At 44.0% G+C, this 19,870-nt stretch overlaps 1 protein-coding gene across 1 annotated transcript in view; it reads right to left on the bottom strand.

Annotated features, from left to right (window-relative positions):
* The window catches only part of LOC134574787 (glycine N-acyltransferase-like protein 3), a 147,515-nt gene that overhangs the window by 95,440 nt on the left and 32,205 nt on the right, over nucleotides 1-19,870 (bottom strand). Inside the window, exon 4 of the mRNA XM_063433864.1 lies at nucleotides 12,624-12,727. Within this exon, the coding sequence (XP_063289934.1) occupies nucleotides 12,624-12,727 (104 nt within the window). The remainder of the gene's footprint in view (nucleotides 1-12,623; nucleotides 12,728-19,870) is intronic.

The following is a 19,870-nucleotide window of genomic DNA, read 5'->3' on the forward strand; positions in this document are numbered from 1 at the left end:
CTCCATGACCGTGTCAGCCAATCCTACAAAGTCCCTGCCTTCTCTATCGCGGGACCTTTGCTCTGCTGGGATATATCTATCTTCCCTAACACTTCCTCTGTTCCCATTGCTCCCTCTATTACCATTACTCCCTCCGGGGCCTCCTCTACCTCTCGCTCTGCCTCTAAAGTTTCCGTAACCTGCCCTGGGTTGGTCTCTCTCGTACTGCTCTCTTTGTGGACATTCATTCCTCCAATGCCCTTCTTCCTTGCAATACGCGCACTGATTCCTACTCAATGGCTCCCTACTCCATCTACTATCGCCTCTATCTGGGCCCCGTCTATCTACGCCTGCGATCGCTACCGCTAGCATGTCTGCCTTTCTACGCATCTTGCGCTCTTCCTCTTTCTTACTTTCTGTTTCCCTATTCATATATACCTTATTCGCTACCTCCATTAGTTGGGTGATAGACATACCTGCAAACCCTTCTAACTTTTGTAGCTTGCGCTTAATTTCTCCGTAAGCTTGGCTTACAAAGGCGGAGTTCACCATTCGGGAATTATCTGCGTCTTCCGGATTAAAGGGGGTATACAAGCGGTATGCCTCCAATAATCGGTCATAAAAGACACTGGGCGCTTCATCACTTTTCTGAATCACCTCAACTGTCTTCGACATATTAATGGCTTTCTTTCCTCCGGCTTTCATGCCAGCAATTATAGCGTCTCTATAGGCTCTGAGTTGAACCATATCAGCACCATTTACATTCCAATCGGGATCGGTGTTGGGATAATGTGTTGCGGCCCATGCTGATGGATTTGCTTGGTTTAAAGTACGGGCTTTATCCTCTAGTGCTTTAATGGCCGCTTGATTAATTCTTGTCCTTTCCTCATTGTTGAATAAAGTCATTAATAACTGCTGGCAATCAGCCCATGTCGGGTTATGTGTCTGTACTATCGAGGTGAACAGATCAGTCATAGCTTGTGGTTTCTCAGTATACGAGGAATTGTGGGTCTTTCAATTTAAGAGATCGGTTGTCGTGAACGGGACATATACAAAGACCGGGTCAGCATGTGCCATTTGGCCTGCGGCATCGATATAGGCTGACCCAGGATTCAGACGAAGAGGCATCTGATAGTGTTTTAATTGTTGGGCACCGGTCAGTTGTCGGGTCTGTATGGGGCTACGTGGAGGGGCGTCAGTCATAGGTTCCAGTCGGGGAGAAATAGGGTATGGGGATGTGGGAGCTTGGTTTTGGGAAAAGGTTGTAAATAAAACACTTCGAGTCGAGCTAGATGAAGCTTGACCGGAAGTCTGAAGTGGCGCCAAATCAGGATATTTGGTTTTAATGGGGGTTGGTTCTGATTCCGGAAGGGGAGATTTAGTACGAGGGGGGGTGGATTCTGTACTGGAGGAGGAAGCGGAAGTGGATGAGGGTAATGAGGGGAGGGTTGCAGGACTTCCTGCATTTGCGTCACTTCCTCTTAACGGAAAGTAAGGGGGCGGCAAAGGGATCTCGGACTCAGGGGGCGTGTCCAAAATGGGCCTAACGCCAGTCCTAGTGGACAAACAATTCCTAGCTACCATGAGGCGACATTGCTCCTCGTGGCATGTCTGAAGCCATTTTGGCGAGTCATTTACGGCCTGTCTCCAACAATCAATATAAGGAAACTGGCCGTAAAGTTCAGGCCTACCCGATACAGCCACGTGTAAGCGCTGTACCAGAGTTGGATCCAAACTGCCACGTGGCGGCCATGCCGCAACCAAAGTAGGCCACTCCCTAGTACACAAAGTGACCAAACGTACAGGAGACATTTTAACCCCAAAATCACATGTCTTGAATCCCTTTTTAAAATTCTTCACCATACAACCTAAGGGATCCGGAATCGTTGACTGCGACGCACCCATACTTAACAATGGAACGTCGTCGACAACGAATACTATACACGCGTACTATTCAACAGCCACACCCGTTTCCTCTGGCAACAGCACCACGTGGTACAGTTACCAAGTGAAACGTATACAATAACACAATAAACACTCAGGGAATTCCCGTACACACACAGCTGTTACACCAGTCACTAGATAATCAATATTATGCCCTTTGGCGAAACTATACAGTCACCCACGCTATAATTCTCTATATACGAATTACCCGTCTATAACACACCCCAGTAACATCGTCTTTTACAAATAGCGGTTACAGTACGGTTAGCATAGGTCAAAGCACAAGTTAAGGTCACAATACAATTATTAGTGGTTATGGTGTTAAACATGCAATGGACGACAGTGATTAGTACTTATATACAGTGTCAGTAAATATACAGGGTTATGGTACCGTGCACTATGATACAGCAACACACTATTAACACTCTCGCTAGACGGCTGAGCTCGCGCGATCTAACAAGATATACACTTTACTAAACAATCTTTATCACATTTACAATTCCCAACTAAACTATTGGCCAGTACCTTGATGGACTACCTAAAACTATATACACCCGTTTTGGTTAGCCACACTGCCCAAGCACCACATATAGCGAGCTAGAGGACCGAATTTACACAGGCGCCTCTTAGTCGATTACTATCAAAAATCTAGTGGGTTCCAAATTTACACGCCTTCCCACTTAGCCAAGATAGGTTGAGAGCTAGCGAACCGAATTTACACAGGCGCCGCTTAGTCTCCCGGTCCCTCCGACCTAGCGAACGTAATATACACCCTAGAACGCTAGTCTAGACAAGACACCGGTGTCCGGCTAGGGCTATTTACACAGGACCCCGCCTGACTAACCAAATCAAACGGTCTGACTAAAGAGCGTTCGATTGAGCGGTGCGCCTTCGCTCCTTCCCTCCGACAGAGGGGGCAGATTCCATACACAAATAACCCCTTATGGGCCTACCGCACAATCGGTATACCCCTAGTGGGTCTGCCGTCTAAAACAGCAGTTGTCTTACCTCCTCGTTCCTGAACCTGAGTTCACACTCATCGACGGGGACACCCCAGCACTTCTCACGTAGAGGCCGATGATCTCCTGGACAACAGACCAGTGGCGCCGAGACGAAGGGAGGTCCACGCAGAAGTTCAGGGGTGCAGCCGTAGAGAACGTGGGCAAAGATAGACCGTCTCACGCCTCTGCCTCTCAGCTACCGTTGAACGATGAGCTTCCCGGCCAATGCACCAAATGATACCGGAGAAACTGACGGAAGCAAAGCACAGAGAGATGGACACAGGTTTCTTCAGGAAGGAAGAGATTCTTTATTGGATCACCGATCGGGACTCAGAGGGACTAGCGTCACCAAAATACCACAAGTTCTGAGCCCCGGACAATAGTGCAGGCTCCTTATATAGGCACATAACTCCTCCCATATTAAGCTCCACCCGCACATTCTCTTGACCAATCAATACAAATAAGAATTAACTTCCTGCTTGACCGCATGGCTTGTCCAGCACAATGGAGGAGGGGAATACTACATCCTGTATTCTTGCACATGCTCCGTACACTACTGATCGTATCTTGCCTCGTGCAACCAACTGATCGATACGTCAGCATATGCACGTACACATGCCACGTGGTAATCTCGGCCTACTAAATTTATTTTTACCGAGATTCCACCACAATGTTTTTTTATATACTAAATTTTTTTTTCCAACATATAGATATCTATATTATGCATAGAGTTGAGTACAATACAGAGATAACCATACTATAAACAGAGCTGAGAAGAAATAGAGATATAATACACAGAGTTGGGTACAATACAAAACCTATGCAATACTCAAAGCTGGGTATGCTACAGAGATATCCATACAACAGGTATAGCTGAATAAAATACAGATCAAAACAGACAGAGCTGGGCACAATAAGGATATACTCATAACTACCCAAAACAGCCAGGATCACTGTGATGGATTACACAGCACTGCAATACAGAGATATCCGCACAGTACATGTCTCTGTAAAGTGCTTTAGCTCTCTCACTCCATCTTCCTAGGCCTCTCTTAGCACTCCCTTACAAGATCTCAGCTTCAGTGGTGGTCCTATAATGTTAGCTTTCTATTAAATTTTGCTCCTGTTATAAAACACGTCAGCTACTCCATTAGCCCTCAGCACACTATGTGCACATGGTTAAAGCATTAAGATACTGATGGACTCCAAACATTTCAGTACTCCTGACACATTATTTGCTCTCAGCACACAGTATACACTGAGTTAAAGTAGCAGGATATAATTAGTCTGCAGTGGTAATATGGAACCAAGAAGTAATTGACACGGTTAATAGAATTAACAATAATTACAGATTGAAATCAGATTAGTGATTTGTCCTCAAAGTCCCAGTCCTGTAGTTTGAAACTTTGCAACTAGATTTAGGAACAGTGCACACATAAAAATATAGTTTTACATTTAATAAGGCTACTTAAAAATAATCTTTATCAGCAAACAAATATGAGGATTCAGTTCCACAATATGGCCATTTTGTGTTAAGCCTGCCACTACTTCCCAGTACCCCAATATCGGTGGGTCCTACACTAACTTTTCTTTATTTTTGTTGTGCTAAGAATTACAGACAAGCTTATATCGCCACGACAGCTGATACAAGCTGATGGAACAACACAAGATAAACAGTAACATGGCAAGAATTAACAGCACAATTTTTAAGAGAGATCTAACATTAGCTTTAACATTAGCTTCAACCAGGTTGGTAGCCACCAGGTGTAGAGTAGACGATTTGAATACTATCAGGAATATATGCATAAAAAATAAGCATTAATCATGGTTCGATTAGTATTGCCTCTAGGGCTGAGTAGGTGTATGAGCGTTGCTATGACATAATTGCTATGTGCCCTATGCTATGCATGTACCCTGTGAGATTATTAGGAGAGTTAAATGGCAAGATAGCAAGAAGCACCGTGTATGTTAATTGCTTGACCAAAATGCATACACCGCCATAACAGCACATAGGAGCATATCAACGAATGTAAATACATGACAAGGACTGCACGTTTTTCATTTTCTTAGTCAGGCTTAATACATCAATGAGTAGATATGGCAGTCACATCATTTCACTCGGACTATGTGACAAAGAAATCTGCTTATATAAGATACTGATATGCTAGCAATAGTGGGAAAGGGTGATGGTTTCTTAACTGGGCTAGCCCATTATCAGCAGGAGCTGACATGAGTAAAGCCCAGTGTGTGCCCCGTAGCCAATACTGGCAAACACCGACAGTAGGTCTGACATAGCATTATATTCTCATGGGCATCAAATCTGGGCATATATAGGTAGACTTAAGCAAGATGTGTTATTGCCACTGAGGGATATAGGCATCATGTTGCTATTATAATAAATGTAAGTGAGTATTGCAAAAAACATAATATAACTGGCTGTAGGCAGGATAATAATCTCGGTTGTAAGCGTGGAGCACACATTTGACATGTTCTAGTGCGCAGTGCCTATGGTTGGTAGCACTGAGCTCCGGCTTAGTGTCCTGTATCCAGATCAGCCGATACCCATTAACGGCAGTATTTGTACCTGCTTAGGTAAGTCCAAGCCTCCTGCTACCTCAATACTTCGCTTGGGGCGGTATCTATTGGGACCACTTTCCTTGAGATTGGGCCAGATGGGATGTTTTCGAGGGATCAGCTCCACACCGAGAGTGCTGCCTCTCCGCTGAATGGTCGCATCCGCGTACTGTAGGAATGTCCTGTTGGCTTGTCTCCAGGCTGTCATTGAAGGACCATGAATGTGTTTTCCTCGAGGTACCTGAGGTAGCTTGTGGAGGTCCCTGTTATGGGTTGTCGGCCGGTGGTAGGTAGACTGCAGGTATGGTCCCCGTTCCTGCTGGAGATTAGAGCATGGGAGATGTTGGCTCCGGTCCAGTGGGCCACGTGGGCCTCTTCTCCTTTGGGAGCTGGTGTGTCGAGCTGGCCGGGGTTTTCTTTTCACACGTTTGGGGGCTTTTGAGGGGTTCCCCTGCCTGCCAGATTGGCGTTTCGTAGGCCTGGTCGGCCATTCATGGTGGAGGTGGGCTGGGGGGGAACTGGTCCCATTTCTCCTGTCACTTGGTTGTGGACGGCTGTTGAGCTTAGTGTCCATCTGGGCTTTTGGCTCAGCAGGGGAACGGCGTGTCTGATTGACGCTGGGGGTCTCCCCATGTGGCTGTGGGGGAAGTGACTTCTGTAGCTGTCGGGCTTCGATTCGGTTCCAGAAGGCTGTGCAGACCGCTTCAAAGGCAGCGTTGAGCCTGATTTCTTATGAGGGCGTGTGAGGCATGTCTGATATAGATTCTCCAGGGCTTGCCTGGTATAGAGTTGGGTCTGCCACGGTAGTGGTTAAGCAGGCTTGTTCGCTCCGCGATGTGGGCTCTGCCCCTCCATGCCGCGATGATTCCTCAGCGGCGGCCATCTTGGGATCCTCACAGCGTTTCGAGTTTGCAGATGCTGTTTCGCTTTGCTGGTGCAGCTTGGCTAAGATTCCTTGGTGTGGTCCGGGATAACCCCCACCGGACCACAGTGGGGATACAGGTGCCGGCCGTGTGCAGGATTGGCCCCTCCAGGCCAGGGACGGGAGATCAGCCGCTTTACGGAGTAGGCCGCAGTTTGCAACCGCCAGTCAGCGTGGGCACATTGTGGGATCATGCTTGCTTCCTTTCCAGGAATGCCCAGGGGTTGTCAGGCAGGGGTATAATGCCAGATATGTGCTGAAAACGTTTATTTTGGGGCTATAAACGGTTAGTTGCTCAGGATCCGATGTAACCAGCGTCTGCTCGGCTGGACGGTCAGGCCCCGCCCCTACTACATATTTTTTAACATATATGGGGTGTCCCTCTATTATGAATTAACTGCCTCCTTCTAGCTATTGATGAATTGATCCTTATTGTTAAAATACCTTTTATACTTGTTTTTCTTTTCTTTTGTCCCATACTATTGCTTCCATTTGGTTGCACACATGTATTTGTATTTATATCTGCAGCATTATATTTTTTAACCCCTTAAGGACTGAGCCAAATGTACACGTTGTGAACAAAACAAAACGAAAACAAAACCTGGCATTTGCGCTATATGTCTGTCCAACCGTAATTCACCTCTTTCATATTAAATGCACCCACCCTTTTTATATATAATTTTATTCAGGGGAAACAGGGCTTTCATTTATTATCAAATATTTAGCTATGACACCTAATTTAATATGAAAATAATGGGAGAAAATAAGAAATTTTGTTAGTTTTTTAGTTCTACATGACATTTTAACTGTCAATGTCATAATACTGTTTGCTTTTACTGCAATAAAATACACATATTTGTAATCAGCAAAGTCTCACGTGTAAAACAGTACCCCCTATGTACAGGTTTTATGGTGTTTTGGGAAGTTACAGGGTCAAATATAGCGTGTTACATTTGAAATTGAAATTCGCCAGATTGGTTACGTTGCCTTTGAGACTGTATCCGAGTAGCCGAGGAATTAAATTTACACCCATAATGGCATACCATTTGCAATAGTAGACAACCGAATGTATTGCAAATGGGGTCTTTTTTAGTAGACATTTGGTCACAAACACTGGCCAAAGTTAGCGTTAGTATTTGTGTGTGAAAAATGCAAAAAATGCCAATTTTGGACAGTGTTTGTGACTAAGTGGCTACTAAAAAGACTGGACATAATCCATTTGCAATACCTTGGGTTGTCTACTATTGCAAATGGTATGACATCATAGGGGTAATTTTCATTCTCGGGCTACCATAGGGTCTCAAAGGCAACATAACCAATCTGGCGAATTTTAATGTGAAAAAAATGAAACACAAGCCTTATATTTGACGCTGTAACTTTTGAAAACACCATAAAACCTGTACATGAGGGGTACTGTTGTACTCGGGAAACTTTGCTGAACACAAATATTTGTGTTTCAAAACAGTAAAAAGTATCACAGCAATAATATCGTTCGTGTAAGTGCTGTTTGTGCGTGAAAAATGCAAAAAACGTCACCTTTACTGCCGATATCATCGTTGTAATACATTTTACTGTTTTGAAACATGAATATTTGTGTTCAGCGAAGTCTCCTGAGTAAAACAGTACCCCCCATGTACAGGTTTTATAGTGTCTTGGAAAGTTATAGGGTTAAATATAGTGCTAACAAATTAAATTCCCTATACTTTTGGCATGGGTTGTCAGCCAGGTCCCACTAATTGTAATTAATTAAGATACCTAATTTATGTAAAAAAATATTACATACATACATACATACACACACACACACACACACACACACATACACACATACATACACCTCTCAATAGAAAGGAGTGCACTCAAGAGGACTTCTTAGAAAAAATCTGTTCAGTTTATTTTGCAAACGTGCAATCATTCAAAGACATCAAGTCGACGTTTCAGTCCTCGAAGGACTTTTAGCAAGATAAAAGTCCTTCGTGGACTGAAACGTCGACTTGATCGTCTTTGAATTATTGCACGTTTGCAAAATAAACTGAACAGATTTTTTCTAAGAAGTCCTATTGAGTGCACTCCTTTCTATTGGTTTACATGAACGGCTGAGGCAGCACCGAGGCAAGCACAAGACCGGAAAATTGAGTGCGGGACATCCGATATTTGCATTGCATTATATATATATATATATATATATATATATATATATATATATATATATATATATATATATATATATATATATATATATATATATATATATATATATATATACACACACACACACACACACACATTTTTCTTTTTTACACTGATTTTAACTTTAATTTATTTTATTCCAGCCAGCAGGGGGACTACCTGGCAATGCAGCAGGCAGCCCCCCCCCCCGGCCATGTAATTGTGAGGTCCTCACTCTCACATGGCCAGGGGGGCTGCAGGAGGCAGGATCTGCCGCGGGGGACTCCGGGTAAGTAAAAAAAAACAACAAAAAAAACGGAGGGCGTACTATTACGCCCTGCGGCGTTTAGAGCCGCTTAGAATAGGGCATAAAAATACGCCCTCCGGTTTTAAGGGGTTAATTATTTCACCACTATCCATGACTAGTCCAACATAGATGGACTTTAAGGTGTATGAAAAGTGTCTTTGTTATATTTGTGTTTTTACATTTATTTTTATCCCCAGTGGATTACCCTATATCTTGTAAAATGTTGAATATCTAGTTTTACAAATGGACTGTTTTTTACACACAATACCTAATATGTTTGTTTTTTTAATATACATATTTTTTTTATTAAACATTTTGCTTTTTTATGGCATATTACATATACGTCTATTTGTAGGATTGTAAGGGTGTTGGCCTGTTAGTACTTAGTTTGCCTTCAGGTAGGGCTGTAAACCCAGGATCGTATTTATACTAAGCATTTGCTAGTGAATGTTTACTGTGCAGCTGGGTAGATTGTCTATAAAGTTTTGTATGCGTTCCAACGTGGTTGCGCATGCGCAGACTGGCCGTTCGCGCTTCATTACGTATGACGGTGCGACTGACGTCAGGTGCACATGCGCAATCGTGGAACTGGATACATGGACCGGCATATTTAAACCACGGAAGATGGAAAAGAAGAGATGCTCCTGAAGAAGTCGCCAAGACGAAACGCGTTGAGCCCCAGCAGGAACCCTGTTTACAGGTATCAGTCTTTTTTTTACATGCTTGTTTGGTTTTAGTGTTATTGTGCATTTGATTTTATTTGCTAAGAACAGTGGGAGTTAACTGTTGTGTTTTACTGTTTCTTTAGCACCCTGCACTTTGAGTATTTGCACTCTAGCATTTGCACTTTACTATAACAGCATGTTAGTCTAAGTTGCTATGCCCAAGGGTATATTCCTTGCTTGTTTTGCACATTTACTGTGCCACTGCCAATATATGGCTTTTATATTGAGATTTTCAATAAATTTGGTGTTATAACTTTATACTGATTACTCTCCCCTTGTCCATTTGGAATTTTATTGGTATTTTAAGTGATTGTTCAGCTGTGTTTTTGGTATATTGAGTTTGGGAGTGACCTCTTTTGTATTTTATACAACTGCCTTCACCCACGCATCCCCTCTTTTTGTTATTGAGTATTCTAGGACTCTGTAAATACAGCAGTGCAGTCAGTGGGAGGGGGTCACCCTCATTGCGGTCATAACGGGACACTGCAGTTCCAGCAGAGTAGTCCACAGGAGAGGGTCACCCTCAGCATGAGTAGAGCAGGACACTGTAAGAACAGTAGCTCAATCCTTATGGGTATACCCGGACACTGCAAGTCCAGCAGCACAGACTGAAGGAGGGGTTCACCCTCAGTATGATAATAACAGGACATGGAAGTAGGTTAGTGCAGACAGCAGGAGGTGATCACCTTCAGCATTTATACTACAGGACACTGTAGTGCCAGCAGGGTATTTAGCGGTATCCGCGTTGTCAGGGGGAGGGGGTCACCCAACCCACAATGGTGTCAAATGTCCATTATTGCCCAGTAGAGGGGGCAGTGCACCAGTAGACTGGGGGGGGGGGGGGAGGAGGAGGGTAACCCCCTGTAATAACAGGGCTGTATGGGGAGCCAGTTAGCCCCCCTGAGGGGTAGAAGGGAGTGTCAGGTCAGATAGGTGTAGGTCTGGGACAGATACTGCATTCCAGGATCCACTTTCATATTGCATCATATTTATTACAGATTGAAATCTGACTAACCACGTCTACAAACCACTTAGGTGTCTTAGGGCATGCTGAACTGCCTTACACAGACAGCCACAGTGTAAAATCAGCCTTATTAGGATACACTGTTGAAGTGTGTATATTTAGTGGAAAACATGAAGTCCCCTGCAGGAAGGGGCAGCAAATCCTATACAGGGGAGCTGGATGCTGCAATCAGGCCATTTAATTCTTGATGTGACAATGATTGAACCTTAAAAATGCTTGAATAGCATTAGGTATCACATGTGGCATTCATCTGCTTAGATTAGAGAAAATATTCACATTGCATCAAACAGCATAGCAAGTTGCAATGTGAGCTTGTGATTTAAACAAGTACAGTAGGCAGAGGGTTAACAAACAGAGCCATCTCCCCTGATACACAGGAAGAGGGAAGGCTGGCCACATGGCCAGCAAACAGCAGGGCAGCGCAGTGGGTGTGACTGGGCTGCCCGGAATGCATGGAGCCCATGCGGCTCTGAAAAAATGGGCACCGCGGCTCCATCAAAATGGGTGCCGTGGCCGCAAAAATACAAGAGCGGCCTACCGCGTGGGGAGCAGCTGGGGGGTGAGGGAGGAAGAGTATGGGCGACAGAGCCCAGAGTGAGAACACAGGGTGGAGGAGCAGGTTATAGACAGCACAAAAAAAAACATAACAGGGAGCAGGTACTCATGCCACATGCAGTCCAGCAAAGGAACACAGTATAGAGTGACACAGAAGAGAAACAGCGTGAAGTAACCCAACAATAAGCAGTATAGGATAATACATCAATAAAACAGTATCAAGTATCATATCTAATAAATAGCCTAAAATTACAACAATAAACTGTATAAAGTGACACAGCAAATAAATAGCATAAAGTGGTACTGAGATAACACAGAATAAACTGCCTAAATAAACCCAGCAAGTAAACTGCCTAAATAAACCCGGCAAGTAAACTGCCTAAATAAACCCGGCAAGTAAACTGCCTAAATAAACCCGGCAAGTAAACTGCCTAAATAAACCCGGCAAGTAAACTGCCTAAATAAACCCGGCAAGTAAACTGCCTAAATAAACCCGGCAAGTAAACTGCCTAAATAAACCCGGCAAGTAAACTGCCTAAATAAACTCGGCAAGTAAACTGCCTAAATAAACCCGGCAAATAAACTGCCTAAATAAACCCGGCAAGTAAACTGCCTAAATAAACCCGGCAAGTAAACTGTCTAAATAAACCCGGCAAGTAAACTGCCTAAATAAACCCGGCAAGTAAACTGCCAAAATAAACCCGGCAAATAAACTGCCTAAATAAACCCGGCAAGTAAACTGCCTAAATAAACCCGGCAAATAAACTGCCTAAATAAACCCGGCAAATAAACTGCCTAAATAAACCCGGCAAGTAAACTGCCTAAGTAAACCCGGCAAGTAAACTGCCTAAATAAACCCGGCAAGTAATCTGCCTAAATAAACCCGGCAAGTAAACTGCCAAAATAAACCCGGCAAATAAACTGCCTAAATAAACCCGGCAAGTAAACTGTCTAAATAAACCCGGCAAATAAACTGCCTAAATAAACCCGGCAAATAAACTGCCTAAATAAACCCGGCAAATAAACTGCCTAAATAAACCCAGCAAATAAACTGCCTAAATAAACCCAGCAAATAAACTGCCTAAATAAACAAACACCATGTAGGAGAAAAAACAATCCAGAGCAGAGACAACTCTGAGTTGGTGAGTGCTCACCTGGAGGCAGCAGCAAAGAAAGAGGAAGTGGGAGGGTCTGCCTAAGTGGTTTTATACTGCTGTTATTTTGTTTGGTATTTTGTTGATTGGTTGTTTTGAAAAGTTCTGTTAACTATTTCTTTGCTGCTGGAGGTTTCAGTAAAGAAGGTAAAGCAAATATGAAGCCTCCTGTCCTGCCATAAAATTAAAGGATACATTTTATTAAATTTGTTGTAAAATCATATACTGTCATTTTTGTAAAATACTCACAAATCGATCTGCTCTTCAGCTTCATTAAGTGATTCCTGATATGTTTTAAGTAATGATATTTCCATTGCAATACCCCTCTGAGTAGCTTCTATTTCCAAGGCATGCCGAAAAGAATCTTGCATTGCTGTAGAGGCAAAGATAGCTAATCAACCTGAAGCACATGTTTATTCTCTTTAAGCAGCCCTGTCATGTATTTATTTATTTTTGTATTTATCTTTTTTGAAGATAGAGCATAACATACAAAGGTAGTTATATAGAAGCAAATTAGATAATGTTTTTTTTTGGTGACAGACACATTTAGCCAACAAATATGACTCCACTCTCCTTCCTCTCTCTTCAGTTTAAAATTTTTGCCCCTTCTACTGAGAAATCGGTAAAAGCCTTATGTCCATATACTTTTATTATTATTATTTTTAATCAATGCTTATTGCGATTTTCAATCACACAAATTTCATAGAAAGATATTGTGTATGAAATAGATTACAAATATCATGCACATATATTGCATTCAGAGATAAGCAATATACAGTGCATATAAAATTCATGGTTGCCATAATTGTTCAAAGTTAGTACGCATGTGCATGGGAAACATTTTCAGGTTCGGTTCGGCATTCCAAAATTCGGGACTTTCGCAATTCGGGACTTTCGCAATTCGGGACTTTTGCAATTCGGGGCTTCTCTTGCAGCCGCTTAGTAGATAACTCCCTAATTCCCATGGTATTAGGGAGTTATCTACCAAAAGGCTGAAAGACGCGCGAGTGGGGGCTCAGGGGTGGGGGCCGGGGGGAGGACAATATGTCCCCCCCTATTGGTATTTAGGGCCTCCACCCGCCACTCGGGGGGGGGGAGGACATTAGGTCCCCCCCTTATTCCAATTTAGGGCCCCCACCCGCCGCTCAGGGGTGGGGGCCAGGGGAGAGGACATTAGGTCCTCCCCATTCCAATTTAGGGCCCCCACCCACCGTTCAGGGGTGGGGTCCAGGGGGGAGGACATTAGGTCCCCCCTTATTTTACTGTAGGGCCCCCACCCACCACTCAGGGGTGGGGGCCAGGGGGGAGGACAATAGGTTCCCCCCCATTATTTTACATTAGGGCCCCCACCCACCGTTCAGGGGTGAGGGCCGGGGGGGGGCAATAGGTCCCCCCTTTAGTTTAAAAGTCCCCACTCGCGCGGGGGGACTTTTTTATTTATTTATTTTTTTACAGTGAGAAGCCTGTTTAATAGACATGCCCCTACTCGCAGTATAGCGAGTAGGGGCATAATTTACTAATACTAAATACTCTTTACTTAGTATTAGTAAATTTGTCTGAAAGACCAATTTAGGTCTTTCAGCCTTTTAGTAGATAGCTCCCTAATACCGTGGGAATTAGGGAGTTATCTACTTATTGATTCCTGTCATTACACTGACTGGCTAAGTAACTTACATTTTATATGAATGAATGTTACTTGATTGTTGTAAGTTTTGCAAATGCTTACAGCTGAATCCTGGCTATGTTTGTATACTTTTTATTTAAAATTGTATACAATGTAACATTCTTCTTCTATTACTAGGTAAGTATATTAGTACTTAGGCAATACTGTGCTTCGGCACTTCGGAAATTCGGTAATTTCGGAACTTCGGGACCTCTGCAGTTAGGCACTTCGGAAATTCGGACATTCAGAAGTACCCGAATGTCCGAATTTCCAGAAATTCGTCCGAATTCATATTCGGACCGAAGCGAAGTGCACATGTCTAAAGGTTAGTCAAGCAACATTGAGTAGCTGTCAAAGGCAACATCAGAATCTACACTCACATGCCATGCGAGAGAAAAAGTATTGTAGTAGGGTTGTTTTTTTTTTTTATTTAAATTCTTTAAAAAAAAAAAAAAAAAATTAATATACACATACATAAAAAAAAAAATGAAAGACAAAACCAAGACACATATATCAACACAACACCACATTATGCCTCCATTAATAAATGTGTCCTATTCCTCATGGATTATTACATCAATATATATACAGGAAAAAAAAAGACCACAAAGTTTCTGCGAAGCCGGGAGGGATATAAAGATGCTCAGAGATATGATTGCAGGCAATGATATATATTTTGAGCTCAGGCCTGTTGTGTTTTTGTTAGCCATGCTTGCCACAAAGCCTGTCGTTTGGGGGCATTGAGAAATTGAATGCTTAAATCTCTTTCCATCCTTGACAAGAAAGTGGGTTGGCCCATGAGATTATCGAGTGTGACCGGACAGAGAGGGGGTAACCCTCAAGGTATAGAGTGCAAAGGGAGAAGGGACTGTCCTTACGATATTCCTGATATAGGAGTGTTGGTATCAGAAAAGATCTTCCTAATTTGTTAGGAACCAAAAGTTGTTAGGGTTATTCAACAAAAAAGTTTGGTGTGCTGTAGCGATAAGCGTTAAAATATAATACTTTAATAGGGAAATAGACGATCCTAACGTAAACAGTCGCCAATTTAAAGTCGCAGTAGTGTGCTGGCTAGATCTTGGCTAGCATCCAGACTTACTTGCACAAGAAAAATCGGGGTGTGTAGGTAGGGGGGTAAACATAGAGGGAAAGACACAACATAAAGTGTGGACACAGGTTGTTCGGTAGTCCAACACTGTGTGCACAGATATCGTTATTCCTTTAGTATAGGTCTAAATGAGGGATAACTTTGTACTACACTTAAAATGGATACAAGTGTCAAAAATGACCATGTGTAGCGTAATGCACTTGTAACCAAGTGTTTATATCAACAGATGTTCCGGGTAAGGTGGTTTTCAAAAACCTTTCCAGAGAACAAATATGTGCTACTCTCTTATACTTCAATTGCAATGGATACAAGTGTCAAATCACAATGTGTAGCGTAATGCACTTGTAACCAGGTTTGCATATCACCATGTGTACCGGGTAAATGGATACAGGTGTCAAATCACCCTGTATAGCATAATGCACTTATAGACACATTTATTTATCAACATGTGTTCCGGGTAAGGCCGTATTTCAAAAGCCTTCCCGAAGGATAAATGTGTGGCTACTCTCTTTCCCAGTAACCTCTGGGGGTTAGCTTGTGGTTCTGTGCCGTTGTAGGCTATTAGAAGTAGGTGCTTAGTTTATTGGCTGCCGCTGTAATCAGTTTGGTAAGAGATAGACCGCTTGGTATACTTAATTAACATAAAATGCTAGACGTAGTATGCCGGTTTCCCGTAACTCAGCACTGTTTGGAAGTGTTAATGACCTCCAGTTAGACAGCACGAGAGGTATTACTGTTTCCCAGTTCGGAGAGATCTGTAGACTGGATGATAGCTTTAATGCTAGCGGGTGTTTCTCCCGCAATGGGCAGATAGCGGGTGATAGGCGCTGGGAAGTGATCAGGTGTTTAGTCTGGTCGGTGTGCCGTATCACTGCTAGGTTGTTTCTCGGGTTGGTGCCTGCTGTTGCGGATACCACTGTCAGTCACATAACGTTACCAGCTAGATGGACTGCCCAATTATTTTCGTCAGATTCTCTCCTGCAGCTAATCGTCGAGGCTTTAAAGAGGAGAGAGAAAGATGCCTTCGAGGGCATCAGTAATAGTAAAGCAAGAAATAAAAAGTGATTTACCAGTGAGTGAAGTCAAGTCGTGGTAGAGTTAACAGAGTAGTAAGGTAATTTAATTAATAAGTGGAGACCATCGGTCAGTCAGTCAATTATCCTGCACTGTTTTTCGCTGGCCTAAGTGCCCTGATGCCTTGGTCGGTATCCAGAACAGATAGAGTTTGTTGAAATTTGTCTTAGGAGCAGTTAGGTATGCAGCGTATCTAGTGCTAGTGTAGAATAATGTCGGAGGAACCCGACGCGCGTTTCGCCCTGTTTAGGGGCTCGTCAGGGGGAAATGACTCCCTCCAGTGGTGGAGTTCATAAATCCCGCCCTGGCAGCTGATTGGTCGAATTCCGGCTGTCAGGGAATGAGAAACTACGGTGGCTCAGTAGAGTCAAAATTATTAGTTTGGTTTGAGGACACGTACATGCCGGAGTTCTTGTGTACAGATGGTTCGCAAACTTGTCACTGAGATTAAAAGCATATCACAGTGGTGTCAAAACAGGTCATGCGATATTGCAAATAAGGGGTGATTGGTATATTTCATAATTGAGAATATGTGTTATTTATGTGTGATGATAGGTGCTCAATTCGTCATCACCTCTTAATAGAGTCATGTGTGGATGTTATCCATATAGGAAATGATACAATAGGAGATGATCTTTTTACATGGGTGTAATTTAGAGATCACATGGTGGTATTATTCCAGTTTTTTGAGAATAATGTCACTCCACATAGTAGGTTGCTCGTCACAATCGTCGACTCAAAGCATCTATCCCCTATGGTCAGTATCTAAGGGCGAGACGTAACTGCTCAAAAGATGAGAACTTTGGGACATTTTTAGTAGCTAGAGTAAAACGTAAAAGCGCACTCATAGGCTTCAAAATAAACAAAAGTGCAGATTTATTTTAAGCAGATGTGAATCCCTGGTGGTCGCAGTGGTGAGATTGAACTCTAGCCCGTAGCTCCAGGGCTAGAGTTCACCCTCGTGAGAGCCGGAGCGTTGCCGTGGTAACTGGGGCAACGCTCTGTGCTCTCGCGAGAAGGACCCAGGGGAGCTGCTAGAGCTCCCCGGGTCCTCTCTTCCTCCCTCCCCTGCCGGCTGCCCGCACGGTGCCTGCGGATCGGGGAGGGAGATCGGCCGACAGGGGAAAACCTTGTGGGGTGGGGGGGGGGGGGGGAGAATTGCCACCATCCACCAGTGATATATACAGTCCCTATTTGTGTCTCTTTTTATCTCCAGCCCCTCTGTGTGCCTTTTTGTCTCCCCCAGTCACTCTGTATGTTTCTTTCTCCCCCTCACTGCTCCTCTGTGTCAATGTCTCCCCTCTCCTTCCCAGTCTCTTTCCCCCCTCTGCCTCTTTCTCCCCCTCCCTTGTGTGTCTCTCTCATTTCTCCCTCTTTGTCTCTCCCTCCTCCACACCTCTCTTTCTCCCCCCTTTCCATGTGTCTCTCCCTTCTCCACACCTCTCTTCCTCCCCCCTTTCCTTGTGTCTCTCCCTCCTCCACACCTCTCTTCCTCCCCCTTTCCTTGTGTCTCTCCCTCCTCCACACCTCTCTTCCTCCCCCCTTTCCCTGTGTCTCTCCCTCCACCACACCTCTCTTCCTCCCCCCTTTCCCTGTGTCTCTCCCTCCTCCACACCTCTCTCCCTCCCCCCTTTCCCTGTGTCTCTCTTCCTCCCCCTTTCCCTGTGTCTCTCCCTTCTCCACACCTCTCTTCCTCCCCCTTTCCTTGTGTCTCTTCCTCCCCCTTTCCTTGTGTCTCTTCCTCCCCCCTTTCCTTGTGTCTCTTCCTCCCCCCTTTCCTTGTGTCTCTTCCTTCCCCCTTTCCCTGTGTCTCTCCCTCCTCCACACCTCTCTTCCTCCTCCTTTTCCCTGTGTCTCTCCCTCTTCCACACCTCTCTTCCTCCCCCTTTCCCTGTGTCTCTCCCTCCTCCCTCCACCATCTCTCTATTCCCCTCTCTATTTCATTCCCCATCCCCATTTACCTAGAGAAGTCACGGGGGCCGGCCGTGTTCCAGGCTGGAGCCGCCGGGCCGGGTGGCAGCCTCGCCGGTCCGGCGGCACTTCTGTTACTGATGATGCTGAGGGGGGAGGAGCATGTCTACCATGCTCCCTCGCGGTTCCCACAATCCCCAGCACAGCATCATACTGACACATGAGTGTGCTCTGAGTGTGCCACCGGACCGGCCACCCGGTTGCACCTATATGCACAGCCCCCAGGTGCCGCCGCCCACCTGGAAATATCCCGGTATCCCGGTGGGCCAGTCCGGCCCTGGTGTATATAATGCAGAGTGTGTGTTTGTATGAGTGTGTGTGTGTGTATATATAATGCAGAGTATGTGTGTATATATAATGCAGAGTGTGTGTGTATATAATTTACACACACACTCTGCATTACATACATACACTCATACAAACACACACTCTGCATTATATACACAAACACTGCATTCATTATATATACACAACACACAAACACACACACACACACACTCTGCATTCATTATATACACACACACACTGCATTCATTATATACACACACTGTAAATAAATATTCAATTAATGTGATTTTATTGGGATCTAATTTTATTCACATTTCCCACCCTAGGCTTATACTCGAGTCAATACGTTTTCCCAGTTTTTTGTGGTAAAATTAGGTGCCTCTGCTTATATTCGGGTCGACTTATACTAGAGTATATACGGTAACTGATTTGTTATTTTCAAAAGAGTTAAAACATTGTCTTCCATCAGTCTATCCATATTTTTGGTGATCCAAATTCCCAAATGGTTAAACATTCTTCAAGCCCATAAAAAAACATATTTTCTACTAATCTACTCTCTTCAGTCATTATCTAGCCCAGTGCTCGTCAAGATTGTTTTAGCAGTATTTAGCTTATAGTTTGCTACCTGGCTATAGTCCTTAAATTCTGCCATCAAATAATCTAAATAATTTTTTGGGTCAGTTAATGTAAGAAGAATATCATCTGCGTACATGCAGATTTTTAGTTTGCATCTCTCGTCATGAAACCCTTTATTGTCGAGTTATTTCTAATGTTTTCCGCTAATGGTTCAATAGATAATACATATAACAATGGCAACATCGTGCATCCTTGTCTGACGCCGTTTTTTATTGTAACCCAATCTGAGCAAACATTTGGCCCAACCATTCTAGCTGAGGGATTTTTATATAATGCCACAATTGCATCTAACATCCAACCTCTGTGTTACGGATCGCCTGCCACCCCTACTGGGTGCCTCCATCAATTGATGCTCCTAGTGCTTACCAAGGACCATCAGCACCGCACCAGACACCATCAGCACTGCAGTCTTCCACCCACCCTGGACATAAGACCAGGCTCCAGGTTCCAGTGGGTCAGGACCTCTCCTACTCCTGGAGAGTCAAACAGGAACAGCTCTTACAAGAGCTAGTGAAGCTAAGGGAGTATACAGAGTATAGCAATCCCTTGTAGTGATATAGCTGTTTCCCCCCAGACATGAGACGAGGCTCTATGTTGAGGGTGAAGTAGAACTGCAAGGTTTATTGAACAGGTTTATTGAACAGATCTCTCCAACTGGAACGGCAAAAATAAATAAATAATAATTTCCTTTAATAGGTTGCTGGGGCCCCTGATGCAGCGCAGGGCCCCAGCAACCTACCGCTCTTTAAATCCCCCCCCCCCATCACCCTCACATG

Source organism: Pelobates fuscus, chromosome 10, assembly GCF_036172605.1.
Source record: "Pelobates fuscus isolate aPelFus1 chromosome 10, aPelFus1.pri, whole genome shotgun sequence".
Taxonomy (NCBI): Eukaryota; Metazoa; Chordata; class Amphibia; order Anura; family Pelobatidae; genus Pelobates; species Pelobates fuscus.